This window comes from Sceloporus occidentalis, unplaced genomic scaffold (assembly GCF_023333645.1).
Source record: "Sceloporus occidentalis isolate IW3139 unplaced genomic scaffold, rSceOcc1.0.p SCAF_6, whole genome shotgun sequence".
Classification (NCBI taxonomy): Eukaryota; Metazoa; Chordata; class Lepidosauria; order Squamata; family Phrynosomatidae; genus Sceloporus; species Sceloporus occidentalis.
Window position 1 is genome coordinate 76,762,706 of NW_028316986.1, and position 13,619 is coordinate 76,776,324.

The following is a 13,619-nucleotide window of genomic DNA, read 5'->3' on the forward strand; positions in this document are numbered from 1 at the left end:
AGATTAAGAGGGTCTGTAATACACCTGAATATGAGGGATGGGGAGCAAGGCGAGGTGAGAGAATGAATCCCCTTTATCTTGGTGCAATGACTGCATGTAAGTTTGGGTGCTCTTCTACCATTATCACTTTGCCATTCATTTTGATGGAAAGGTCCAGCTACCAGAGCCATGATTGCAAGGCATATACGTGGAGTTTTGTATTTGATAATGGATTAAACTGTGTAGTATATCAGTGGAGCAGGGTTTTTTTTCCCTTTTCAATTGAGACTTGGAGAAATTGTTCCCTATTAAAAGGTGTAACATTGGCCCCATACAGACTGCCAAAATAAAGCTGATTCGGGTCACTTTGGAGGTATGCTGTTTAAATTATTTATGTGTCCTAAGAGTCCAGAAGCTGTGCCAAAGCTGTGCTCCAGTGCTTAGGACTGGATCGTGGCTTTGGCATGGCTTCCGGACTCTTAGGACGCATGCAACATTTAAACAGCCTACCTCCAAAATGACCCGGAGCAGCTTTATTTTGGCTTGTCTGTATGGGGCCATTGTTTCCTTTTGGTACTTCAGGGAGTACTTCTTTGGGTCAGGAAAGAGGGTGTATAGTCAAGGAGAGGGAAAGAATTGTATCAAAGATCAGTAACCTAAACTTTTAACTTGTTTTCAAAGTTGTTACAGTGTGAGAAAAGATATTTTGTTAATAAATAACAAGAAGTCAGCAGTCAGTTCTTTGTCAGTGATTTAACCCTTTCTAGGAAAGGCTTATCTTAAAATGGAGGGTTCTTTGCAGGGGTTTTCCCCCTTTTAACATAGATAATGTAGAATCACAAGCCTAGCAGAGCAAATTGTAGGATTCATGTTTTGAACTTCTTCTGGAAGAAAGAGTTAATGTTGGTCTTTGTTATTGCCACTGCCTCTTCCTCCCTGTCACTTCACTTAGCCAAGGAACTACTAAGGTGCTAGCAGCAGCCTGATTGATGCAGGAAGCTATAAATCAAAGTTGCCCCCAAATAACTATCAACCAGTTTCAGAATTGCCTTCCTAGGTGAGATGAAGGTTTACTGAGTCCTATATTTGTCTACCAAAAATGCAAGAAAGGTAGTTATGAATATAAGCTATAAGCCATCCCAGCCCTAGCACTGGATTGTCAGATGTATACAGCCTCTGTACATAGAGACTACATTTAGCTGTTATGGACAATAGCTACTGAAAGCATATCCTCCATGAGTTTGTTTAATGAGCTTAATGTAGGGCAGTCTTTGTGGCCCCAATTCCCACGACCCATCCTTTCTCCGGACCCCCAAAAGGTGGTGAATTGCTTTTTTGGAAGCTCCCACTAACAGCTGTTCACCTTCTAAATAAGCCACAAGGCACTTTTAAGCACTGTTTAACTTTTTTTAAAAAATATGCCTTGAAGAAACAAACACAGAAGTGGACTTGGAGCACACTTTGGCAGTCCCTTAAGCTGAGGGTTCCAGAAACAAAATGGCCCCTGAGCCCACCAAAGTTGCCCGCTCTGGTATAATTCTTATTTCAAAGCTAAGCTAATAGGTGTTACATGTCTTGTAATGAATTCTATACTGGGTATACAGCAGCTCACTGGTAAATACAGTGCAGGGGGCTTTGGCCACTGAAGAAGGTGGAAGCAGGGTCATCACTAAGGGGATGCAGGGAGTGTGGATTGCACTAGGTGGCATCCTGGAGGTGGCAAAACCACTGCACTACAAACTGGGCAGAAAGGGGCTGTGGCATTTGCCAGCATCCCTTTAAATTCTGTCACTCAGTAGAAGGTATGAGTGGAGACAGGAGAGGCCCCAGGTTTTTAAAAGAATTAACATTTTAAAATCAAAATTTAAAAAAAAAATAATTTGTTAACTTTTCTTTAAAAACGTCACATCTTATCAAATTTTAATTTTAACAACATGAAATGTACATGCAAATACATTTGGGCTGTGCATATATTACAATTTAAATGCATAATTTAAATTTTGCTAGTTGTTTATGTCACAACAATTGCCATGTCATTCAGTAATGTAGAGAAATAAGATTTATAAGTAGCATTATTACAAAAAACATTACTAAGGATTCTGTATGGTGTGGCATAGAAGAAGGTGGGGGGGAGTGACACCATGATTTACTGCACTGGGTGAGATCAACGCTAATGACTCCACTGGGTAGAAGGGAACACCAACATCTGCAACAACAAAAAAAGACACATACAGGAGTAAGGTGAGCTTAAACCTCTCACAGATGTTAGGGCTTTTGTCAAGCGCAAGAGGTCCTCTTGTTAGAGAAATTATGCAGTATTTGTTTGCCGTTACAAATAATTGATACAACTGGACTATAATTCCTCTTCTTAAAAGTAACATTTCATGGCTTTTTCTCTATATTTTCTCTGAGCTTTAATGTAGGTTTTTGTAGCTGATTACTCCCTCTTTGTCAATAATGTCACTGTGCCAAGTTAGAGTGACTAAATACATACTCAAGTTGAGAAAAGTCATGTGAATTACTCTAGAAAGGGAAGCCAAGGGCAGATTCATGTAAGGTGTGTTCCACTGTAGTTCCCCCCAGGCAGCAGAGTCATTGGCCATCCTGCCTAGGGATGGCTGGGATTGTACTCAGATGAATCTGAGCAACATCAGATTGGAGAAGACCAGCTTAAACTACTTGTTAGCATTTTAACAAGTTTGTTCCTGGGTTTCTGCAGCCTCTCTCTCTGTTGCTGGCAACATTATCAGGGCTGTCAACCTTGCCCTGAGGGTGTTGGGAGCGGCAGAGTGGAACTGAAGACTGCATGAATAGGCACTAATTGTTATACTTCAAGCTTTAGAGGAGGTAGCCTTTGATCTCTATCATACAGTAATTCCATATATATGTAATGGAAAACATTTGAGACTTATTATAGTGCATAATAGCAAAGCAAGGGCAGTAGAATCCACAGAAAATAAAATTAAATTTAAAAATTCCCAGTGGGCACTGTTGGAGGACGAGCTGAATTGACCTGGCCCAGGCACCATCAAGATGTTTGGAAAGACACCACAGTACAAGATTTCAAATATATAAAGTTAGGATAAGGATCCTTTAGCCTTTCAGGTGCTTTGGACTAAAGCTCCCATGGTGTTTTAATTTTAGCCACATGGGCTAGGTCTGTTGGGAGCTGTAGGGCAAAAGAACTGGAGGACCAAGGATTCCCTTCCTTTCCCCTAAAGGCAAAGCAGTTGCTCTTAGAGAGATGGCTGTTTAGTTCAAAAATTAAGAATTATTTTGCTTGTAGTTTAAGAGCTTTCTAGTTTGACTTTTTCGGTCCTCCACAATCTTCTTGGGATTGTCCACACTGGCTTCTGTATAAAGATTCAGTGGACACTAAATGCCTTTGTTATGAGATCCTATTATGGAGGGCTCTTTTACTATGCAGTTACGGCATTGTGATTCCAGCTTACTCGCCATAACTGCATCCTGTGAAATACAGTTGGCCCTTCTTATACATGGATTTTTTATACATGGATCCAAGCATTCACGCTTTGAAAATGTTCAAAAAAAAGTATAAATTTCAAATATCAAATCTTGATTTTCCAATTTTTATAAGGGACACCATTTTGCTATGCCATTATATTTAATGGGACTTGAGCATCCACAGATTTTGTTACCGTATCCATGGGGGATCTTGGAACCAAACCCCAGCATATAACAAGGCTCCACTGTACTGAGCTTTGTAGTATGGAGAGGTTTTACTGCTCTCTGGTAGAGAATTTTAAGTACTCTCCCAAATCTGTAGGTACCATCATTCTGTAGGATGTTGCCACGGCAGTTAAACAGGAATCATGGTTCTGTAATTGGATAATGTAAAAGGGCCCATAGTCAGGGCTGAAGAGAAATGAAGGGGCAAATCTTTGGGCCCTAGGCTTCTGAGTCATGAACAGAGAAAACTGCCAAACAATAATTACAAAATAAATGCTGGTATCTCAGCATCCCATGGAGTGGCAGTTATGTCTGTTGCTGAATTTAGGGATGGGAAACATACATCACACTCTGGGCCCAGTGCTAACTCAGTGACCATGGATCCTGGTGTAGAGGTGGGGAGTATTATGCCCCTGGCTTTTGTTATACTGTTGTTTCTATCCATGCTGATCAGTATAGCGAATAATGATGGATAGTGAAGAGCTATATACTGTATTCTTCTTCTCTGCCCTAGTAGATTGCATTACTTCCTCAAAAGGAAAAACATTTTCAAAAGATCCCACCCTTACTAATTAATATACAACAGGTCACTTCTGCTAACAAGTTTGCCTTGATATTGGAGCCCATTCATACTATGCAATCATAGTATTATGGTTCCACTTCAGCTGCCATGGTTCCTTCTTGTGGAATCCTTCAGTTCAGTGAAGAGTGGCGTGGAGAGATGCAGAATGTGTTTGGACAGGCCTCAATCCCAAAAGGAAGATTATTTTTAAAATGATTGAGAATTGTCACTATAGAAAAGGGACAAATCTTCAGGAAATTATGTTACAACTGTGTACTTCTATGATATGTGTTTATAATTACATTGTCAGTTCAGTCAATGTTTTAAAAGCAATTCTAGTGTTCATTAAAAGATTTATCAGATCTGGAAACAGACAGACAACTCAAGGATCATTAATTGTGCTCATGTTGTTCTGGAGAATGGACTTAAATGGTCATGCAGAACATAAATTAACTTGAATTGGATTAATATTACTAAAGCTAAAGTCTGTTATCTCTCTTGATTTCAAAACAAAATCAGAACCACAAGACTTTTCTAGAATTTTTCAGTATAGTCGCCTTTCAGCTCTCATGGCCCTAAACTTGGGGCTGGGTGTGTTTTCAATATAGAGATTTTTGACACAGTTTTTGTGTGAGAAAAAAATATCTGTTTCCATTTCTATTTTCTTGTAGACATATTTTCAGCAAGTTGCAACACTGATTGCTTTTAAGGGTATTAAAGGATAATTCTTTAAAGAGTATTTGGTTATTAGAGCTTCAAAGGGGTATTAAACCGTCAAAACATCATTTTTGGACTATTCTGACTCTAGGGTTCTCTGTAAGGAAATTGTGCATGCGCACACACACCTACTCTATTTCTGTTAAAATTAATTTCTGTCCTCTGCTCTTGGCCTAAACCCAGTTTCTAGTTTCAAACAACATTGGATTCACTGAAGCAACTACTGAACTGTTAAGTCAAAAATACATACAATATATCTCTTTGGTTAAGTGATATTGCCTAGGTTGGGACCAGCAGTCATATTTGGGCTTTAGTCTGTAACAGTAAAATACATGAAACATTTCTAGGTAAAATGCAGAATGTTAAGAAAATTGTATGTCTCTTTTAGAAGGGAGACCTTCGTCGTAGCCTATAGAGGCTTTTTGCTAGCAGAAAGTGGAAGCACGCACTTTTAAGGGTTTTTTTAAGCTGAACTTCCAGTGGGGAGCTAGTTAGAGCTAAAATGGGAGGACCTGCCCTAACTTATCAAGACACCATGGTTGATGCTTCAAAATTTGAGTGTGTTGTTGTTGTTGTTAGCTGCAGTGGCCAGTTTCACATCAAAATTTCAACCTGAGAGTTTCCTAGAAATAAAAGTGGGGCCTGCCATAACTCATCAGGATATATATATTTAAGGGCTATAAAACACAGAGAGACAGATTTGTGAGGTGCTGCTGCTAGGCTTCCTGAAGATTAAAAAAAATAAGGGAATGGGAAAACAGGAGTCCCTATAGCAGTTTTCGCGGTATAATATAGAGCTGAGCAGTACCAGGTGCAATTTAGCTTGAAAGCAGGGGAAGGTTGTGCTTAATTCTTGACACAGGAAAACAAAAAACAGAGGCTAAGATATTACTGAAGCTTTAAAAGAATGTGAAATGGGAGAAGGCTCCCTGAGGTACTCTGTTAAGATTCTTGTAGTTTTTTAAAAAAGGAGGGGGGTTAGAAAGTCCCATATGCACCTCTGAGACATTAGGTACAAACACAAGGCCTGCTCTGCTAGTTCATTAGCTTTTGCAGAGAAGCTGCTTGTGGATTTTTTGGAAAGTTTAATGAGATTGCTTCAATTACATTTTACGTTGAGTTCCCAGTACAGTAGTTACACTGAGCTATCAATCTCTTAAAACCTATGCCCAGTATTAATTATAATTACAGACAATTTTCATAGCATGGATGTAGAGAGTCTGTAGCTTTCCAGATATTCTGCTCCCACTCATATCAGTCTTTGCCCACATGACTATTGGGCCATTATGATGGGAGATGTAGAGCAACATTGGGAAGAATAACAGGGGTTGCTTCCTTTTCTCCACATTTTTCAAACAACTTTGCAGTTACTCTTAAGGGAGGCTTATTGTTCATAGACATGGATCCTAGTTGAGTGTTCCGCAAGACTCGGTTTCTTTTTCCACTTGTGTTTTTGCATCATGTTGCTAATGGAAGTACCTCCAGCATCAGTTGCTAAAAAAAATATGTATTATTGTTGTTGTTTTTAAATCCATAAATACAGTTATAATTACCTGTTTGCCTTGACCCTAGTTTTGTGCACCAATTATTCTGCTGAGGCAGTACACACCTAAACAATATATCCTTTGCTCATTCTTTAAGACCAAGGTTTCCTTCTGTTACTTGTATTGGTGAAAATAAATAAATACAGCATTATTGTTTTCTTACTTCATTCCTGATATGTTTCTCCATTTGAACTGGAATAATGTCTCTGCTTGGAATAGTTCCACCAAAGCTTGGTACTGAAACCTGTATTTCATGGAGTGGATGGAGAGGTGGTCAATCTATTAAACTAGTCATTTGATAAGTCAACTGTAACAGAAGTTGTAAAGATTTTTTGACTACTGAATATTGAGCTCTTTGCTAATCCTCAGGTGGTCAAGACTATTGGATTACGTGAAGTCTGGTACTTTGGTCTTCAGTATGTGGATAATAAAGGATTCCCAACCTGGCTGAAGCTTGACAAAAAGGTAAATCAAATTTAAAAGCAACTTCTATGCATGACCCTTAAATAAGGATATTTGTGTGCCCACATGCTGTGGTTATAAACTGCCTAAATATTAATAAACTAAATCAAACAAAAATGGAACATACACTAAAATATCCACTTTCCCTTTAAAAAGCTATCCCTGTTGGAGTTTAACAGTATCTTTAAATAATGTTTGGACTTGGACACTGACTGTGAAGACAATGCCCATATTCTATTTGCACTTACAAACTGAATAGGACACAGAGATAACATTATTAAGTGGGTGCACTTGTCCAGTATTAGTCTGCAATGAAATGTTTAGGACAGAGGGCCATTTAAAGCAGAGCTGTCATTGTGCTGTGTGGACCTCACCAGGTGACACCCTAAGGGAGGTGACATCACTGCTCCCCAAACATCTGCCTTTTGGCAGAAATGAGCTGTGGTTTTTGACTGCATTCCTTTAAAATGTTGAAGAGATGGGGTGAGTAGGGTGAGGTTTGGTGGGGAAAGAAAGGAGATGCCCAGATTTTAAAAATAAATAAATATTTTTCAATATTTTTAAAACAGAAATTAAAGTTATTATTCTTTTTTTTAATTAAAAATATCACATCTTACCAATTTTTCACTTTAGCCACATGCGCCAATGTGCATATAAATATGTTTAGGTAGTGTTTATGATACTGAAATTTAAAGTTATAATTTAAATTTTGCTAATTGTTTATTATTTCAACTTTTTCATTACATTCAGTGATATATGGGAAATACAATTACAAAAAAATACAAAAAATGTGGTAAGGGAGGAGGTCAGTTGAGGGTCACACCATGAGTTATCATACCAGGTGACACCAACCCTAGTGACACTGATTTAAAGTGTCCTGTGTCAGAATCGACACTTTGAATTTTGCCTGGCCTAACCCTAGAGAGGCAGCTACATCAGGAGTTTGGGAAAATGTACCTAAATAGCTGTTCAAAGGTTATGTGTGTATATGTGCCTTCAAGTCACCTTTCAACATATGGCAACCCTATGAATTTCATAGGCTTTTCTTAGGCAAGGAATACTCAGAAGTGTTTTGCCAGTTTCTTCCCCTAAAATGTACCCTACAACACCTGGTGTTCATTGGTGGTCTCCATCCAAGTACTAACCAGGGCTGCGCTGCTTAGCTTCCAAGATTAGACAGGATCCTGGTGCCTTTAGGGTTCTTAGACATAAATATCTCTCAACAAAATGAAAAAAAGAGAAAAGTGCATTTGAATTTTTACAGCAGTCTTGTCATTAATGTGCCCTAGCAAACTGACTACTTGTTTAATTTTGGTGAATCAGTACTGACAATCTGATCTCTTTGTACAGAGACTAGTCCCAGCATATTTTCGCGTACCCCAAACAGCTGGCTATTGTGTTTATTTCAATTAGCAGAACATCTCAATATATATGACTTAATCTTCTAAAGCCTTTGTAGGACTAGTTGCCAGGCTGTCTAGAATGGGCTGTTCTCATAGTTGAATTATAGTGTAAAGACTAGTCTAGACATACTCCTTATTCTAAAGGTTTCATGGTGTGGGTGTTTCTTGGTGTTTGTTTTTTTTTTTAAAAAAGATAGCATAAACTTTTGTGTCATCATTCTGTATTTTATGGTGGCTGTTAAGGCTGATACTATGGTAAAAAATGACACAAAACTATTTTACTGTAGCCTTCTCCTTAGCAGTTAGAGATGCACAAAGGTACTGTTAATTTTTTTCAAAGGACACTAGAAGGTCACATATTTTATTCTATAGACAGATATGCAGTCAGCCCCCCATATCTGTGGATTCTGCATCCACAGATCCAACCATCCACAGCTTGAAAATATTTTTTAAAAAATAAATTCCAAAAAAGCATACCTTAATTTTGCCATTTTATATCATGACCACATATGGGAGGGGGGGCTCGTATTCCCCCTTCCACCATTTTCAGGTCTCAGCTCAAGAGGTCAGGAAAGAGCCATTGTATTCCCTATTACCATGTATGCATGTGAGAGCTGGACAGGCAAGAAAGAAGATAGGAGGAAAATCCATTCATTTGAGATGTGGTGCTGGAGAAGAGTGCTGAGGATTCCATGGACAGCCAAAAGGACAAACAAATGGGTCCTAGAGCAGATAAAGCCAGAAATATCCCTAGAAGCCAAGATGACCAGACTTAGACTGTCATACTTGGGACACATCATGAGAAATAATGAATCATTGGAAAAGACAATGATGTTAGGAAAGATGGAGGGAAGTAGAAAGAGAGGAAGGCCACATGTTAGATGGATGGACTTTATTAAAGAGACCACAAATACAGTGGCCCCTTCCCTTATATGGACCTCTCCTCCCGTATAAGGGAAAACCGTGTATGCTCGAGAACCATTGAAAACAATGGGGTGTGTGCATGCAATGTGCACACCATGTGCATACATGCCATTGTTTTCCCTATGATGTAGCTTCAGCATAAGCTGAAAGCCATGTATGCCACACCCGCATATGGTGCAATGTTATTGATAGCCATTAGAGACATACAATAGTCAAAGTCAGGAGGAAGAAAAAATCAACAGATAATGTACTTGAAAGCGGGATTTCTGAGCAAAATAGTTTTCCTGCCTAAGTGAATCATTGATCATCTGCTGATCAGAAGGAAAACTGATGGGAAATTATACAAACAGAGAACTCTTGCCTTCAAACATAGAGGAGATGCATGGTTAGAATGTCTGAGGTGAATCTGCACAATTTAGAAGATAAAAAATAACCTTTTTGTGAAATAAATTGCATTGTGTGTTCAACAAGCTTTTATTTCCTGCTGTTGCTTCTTCCTTCCCCCTTCCACCATTTTCAGGTCTCCGCTCAAGAGATCAGGAAAGAGAACCCGCTGCAGTTCAAATTCCGTGCCAAGTTTTTCCCTGAAGATGTAGCCGAGGAGCTGATCCAGGACATTACGCAAAAGCTATTCTTCCTGCAGGTGAAGGAAGGCATCCTTAGTGACGAGATCTACTGCCCACCTGAAACTGCAGTCCTCCTTGGGTCATATGCTGTGCAAGCTAAATTTGGGGACTATAATAAAGAATTACACAAGGCTGGATATCTCAGTTCTGAACGCCTAATTCCCCAGCGGTAAGAACTTGTATTTAAAGAATTCTAAGACCATTCAGGTCTCAAGAATCTATCTTTAAAACTGGATATGTGGAAGTTTGTAATTAACCCTCAATTCATTTTTTTGTGGTGCTTGTTACAAAGTTAGTCTGCAGTGTGTCTCTTTAAGAAATTCAAATATTTAGAATGTAGTACAAATGAGTGGCCACCAAAACACAGGAATATTTGTATGGGAGTCACTTGTACAAGGAAGACCTTCTCCTTTTTAGTCTCTAGCTGTAGAGTGCTAATAGTTTCTGTGACGCATCCCTACCACTTACCTTCGAGTTAAAAATCTGCAGATTTCACAATCAGGTGCACAACCTCTATAGACAAATCATGCAAATTTACATTATTGCTGCCTAATGCATACCAGTTTCCATTCTGGGTCTGTAATTTATTATATTTAGAGCTTCTTGATCCAGAACTCATCAGTCTGAGTTTTGTACATGTGCAGACCCTTCCTTATTCATGCTGGATTTTACTTGTCCAAGATGGATTTTCAATCTTGTGGTTTTGGGCACCTACATGCACCTACCAGTACTTTCTTTTACTAGAGGAGCATTGAAATGGGGTTGTGTGCAAGAGTGTGGTCAAGCTTAGTCTTGACAACAAAAAAAGAGTGTGAAGGACATCTCTTTTAATCATGCAGACTTATTTTGGTAACTCTGAAGACTGAAAAAAATAACCTTTTAAATACTGCTATAAAGGAGGAGCTATAAATTCCATAATATCTGTTTTCTTCATTTGGTAGAGTAATGGACCAACATAAACTCTCAAGAGAACAGTGGGAAGAACGGATCCAAGTGTGGCATGCTGAACATGGTGGGATGCTCAAGTGAGTAATGGTTTCATGTGTCCCTTAACATTTTAAGCATCTTTTTATTAAGCTTTTCTAAGCTTTTTAAAAGATATTTGCAGGATCCATACATTTTACAGTCTTCATTTCACACCCAGATTTTAGGTGAGTGCTAAGCAGGAGACACTTGCTTCCAAATGTTATTAAGATATCTCTTGTTCTCTGGTGTCCTCTGCATTGATTCTATAGAATGGACAGTTGATAAATATAGACATTCTAGTATTATGCTTGTTGTGTACATGGAGTGCAATATGACTAGCTGCAAGTTTTGAAATATCTTGAAAGTACCTTGGCAGGAGAGACATTAGAAATGGGAATATGAACAAGAAATGAGTAAAACAGTGGCCATTCTGTAGTTAGGTTAAATTGTTGTGTGTTTTTACATACTTTCTGCTAGCCCATTAAGTGTCTTAGAAATGTCTGCTGATACTTTCTATGTATGATTTCTCTGTGGACAACTAGAGAGAATGCCATGCTGGAATACTTGAAGATTGCCCAGGACTTAGAGATGTATGGAATCAACTACTTTGAAATTAAGAACAAGAAAGGGACAGATCTCTGGCTGGGAGTAGATGCCCTTGGGCTGAACATTTATGAGAAGGACGACAAGTAAGTTGAGGTTTTATTTCCTCTTTGATTAAGCTGAAGAGTTGGTGCTAATGCCAAATAAATTTTCTTAATATCTATATTCTGTATTTTTATAGCATTCTTATCAGAGCAAGTCACCTTGCCATTCAGAATAAGTTCTGCATGCAGTTGTACCGGGACACACGTGGCATCAAAGTGACTTGCCTTTGCCTATCTTGAAGCTATGACCTCTTTTCCATTTAACATGTCTACCAGCTACTACTTTAGAAGGGCAAGCAGGGGTCAAATGGAAGAATCTTATGAAGTGGGAAAGAAAGTATGGATCAGATAGGCCATGGGGTCCATTTTTCTTGCCAAAACTTATTTACACATGCAAGATGAATGATTTCTAATCCATCCCCAGTGGATATTTATGAAATGTCATACTTGAAGTAGAGGAGTATGTGCTGAGCCATGAAAAACGGGGACTTTGATTTCTGAACCAAAGGATGATGTAGAATATACCTGAGTGGTCTGAACAACCAGCCTCTTGCCACCGCTTCCTTAACCAGCATGTGGTTTACAGATGAAGTACATCAAGATTCCCTGAACACACAGCTGTTACATAGAAGTTAGGAATTACAACCAGTGTAGGCAGTATGCTTAATTTGTAAGGCTAGCCCTAAATTTTAGTACTTTCCATTGAGACTCTTTCTATGCTGTGAACCATGTGTGTCCATCAGTTCTTAGATGGCCAAATTGGGGTTAATCTGGAAGCTAATTAGATTGAGTCCCATGGTGTCAAGAGATCTGCAATCAATCTTTTTCAGTAGGTAGCTGCTGGATCTCTTAATTATGGAGGAGAGCTAGGTAAGAGCAGGTTGTAGTCAGGAAGTGGGGGAGATGAAATGTAATGAGAACAGAAACCAAAAATACTTCACCCTGTTTCTGTTCATATACATGTTTGCTTAGAACAGAAAGGAAGTGCATTATTGAAAGCAAAGATGTTTAAAGGTAATATGAAATACGGAGCATGCTTGAAAGGGAGCCAATTATAAACCTTATAACCAAACACACTGGAGATGTACAAGTGGCCTGTAAGGGCTGGAAAAGAGTAGGCTAGGTATTGATATTTGTGTTGATCAAAATTAGGTTAAGACCACAAAGTAAGAGCATTCCCTCACTCGCCCACAATGCTGTTGCATGCCATCACCCAGAAAACAAGGAGTGTCACTCTAGGTATTGCATGAGTGAAACTGCTTCTAATTTCTTGCACGACAGGCCTCTTTGTGTAGCTATAGTCATGCAAACAGGTTTTGCAAGCTGAATAAAGCCCGGGGAAAGGAACCTTTGCCTCTGAAGGAGAAGTGGGGGATGGGCAGACATGCACAAACAAATTAATAATTCATAATCTTTTAAACCTGAAATTAACAGGATTTCCCACACACCTATTTATATCATTAGAATAAATGGGATTAAAAGCACAAAGAGAATGATAGAGTGAGAATACCAATGGTTAATAGCAGAATTTAACAATGCCCCACTTTTCACAGTGAAAACAAGTTCTGGTTCTCCTATACTTGTTTCTTGTGCCATTGTTTTAAAATGGTGGATAGTGGATTGAGATTAAAATGTAATTGTAGGTATAATTTAATAAATTATATTTTCCACACAAGACAGATCCTTTGGTCAAACTAGATATATTTTCCTGTAATATTTCCTGTTGGTAATATTAGAATTCCAAATTAGGTATAGAAAACAATGAACATTTTGAAAACTTTTAAGAGATGTCCTGTATATAAGGTAAATGTTTATTAACATCTTCAGTAGATATTGATAGTTTTGCCTGTATTTTGAAGCTGAAATGGTAGTAATTTGCCATTAAAATTTGCTGAATTTTTAACATGAATGAAATCTACACATAAATGGTGGACAGGGCATGATTAAATTGCTGAAAAGAGAGTTTCTTTGAATGAAATATTATTCTAGCCAATAATATTTGAAACAGTAAGAGAGGTGAGACCACAGGGAAAGTGAAGAAAAAAACCTAATATATTTAGTCCAGTAGTTAGTATAAGTGTACCTGATCTATAGAATTA

At 38.4% G+C, this 13,619-nt stretch overlaps 1 protein-coding gene across 1 annotated transcript in view; it reads left to right on the forward strand.

The window, feature by feature from the left end:
• The window catches only part of EZR (ezrin), a 50,132-nt gene that overhangs the window by 22,343 nt on the left and 14,170 nt on the right, over positions 1 to 13,619 (forward strand). Inside the window, exons 4-7 of the mRNA XM_089530115.1 lie at positions 6,862 to 6,957; positions 9,802 to 10,076; positions 10,849 to 10,932; positions 11,416 to 11,562. Coding sequence (XP_089386241.1) covers positions 6,862 to 6,957; positions 9,802 to 10,076; positions 10,849 to 10,932; positions 11,416 to 11,562 — 602 coding nt within the window. The remainder of the gene's footprint in view (positions 1 to 6,861; positions 6,958 to 9,801; positions 10,077 to 10,848; positions 10,933 to 11,415; positions 11,563 to 13,619) is intronic.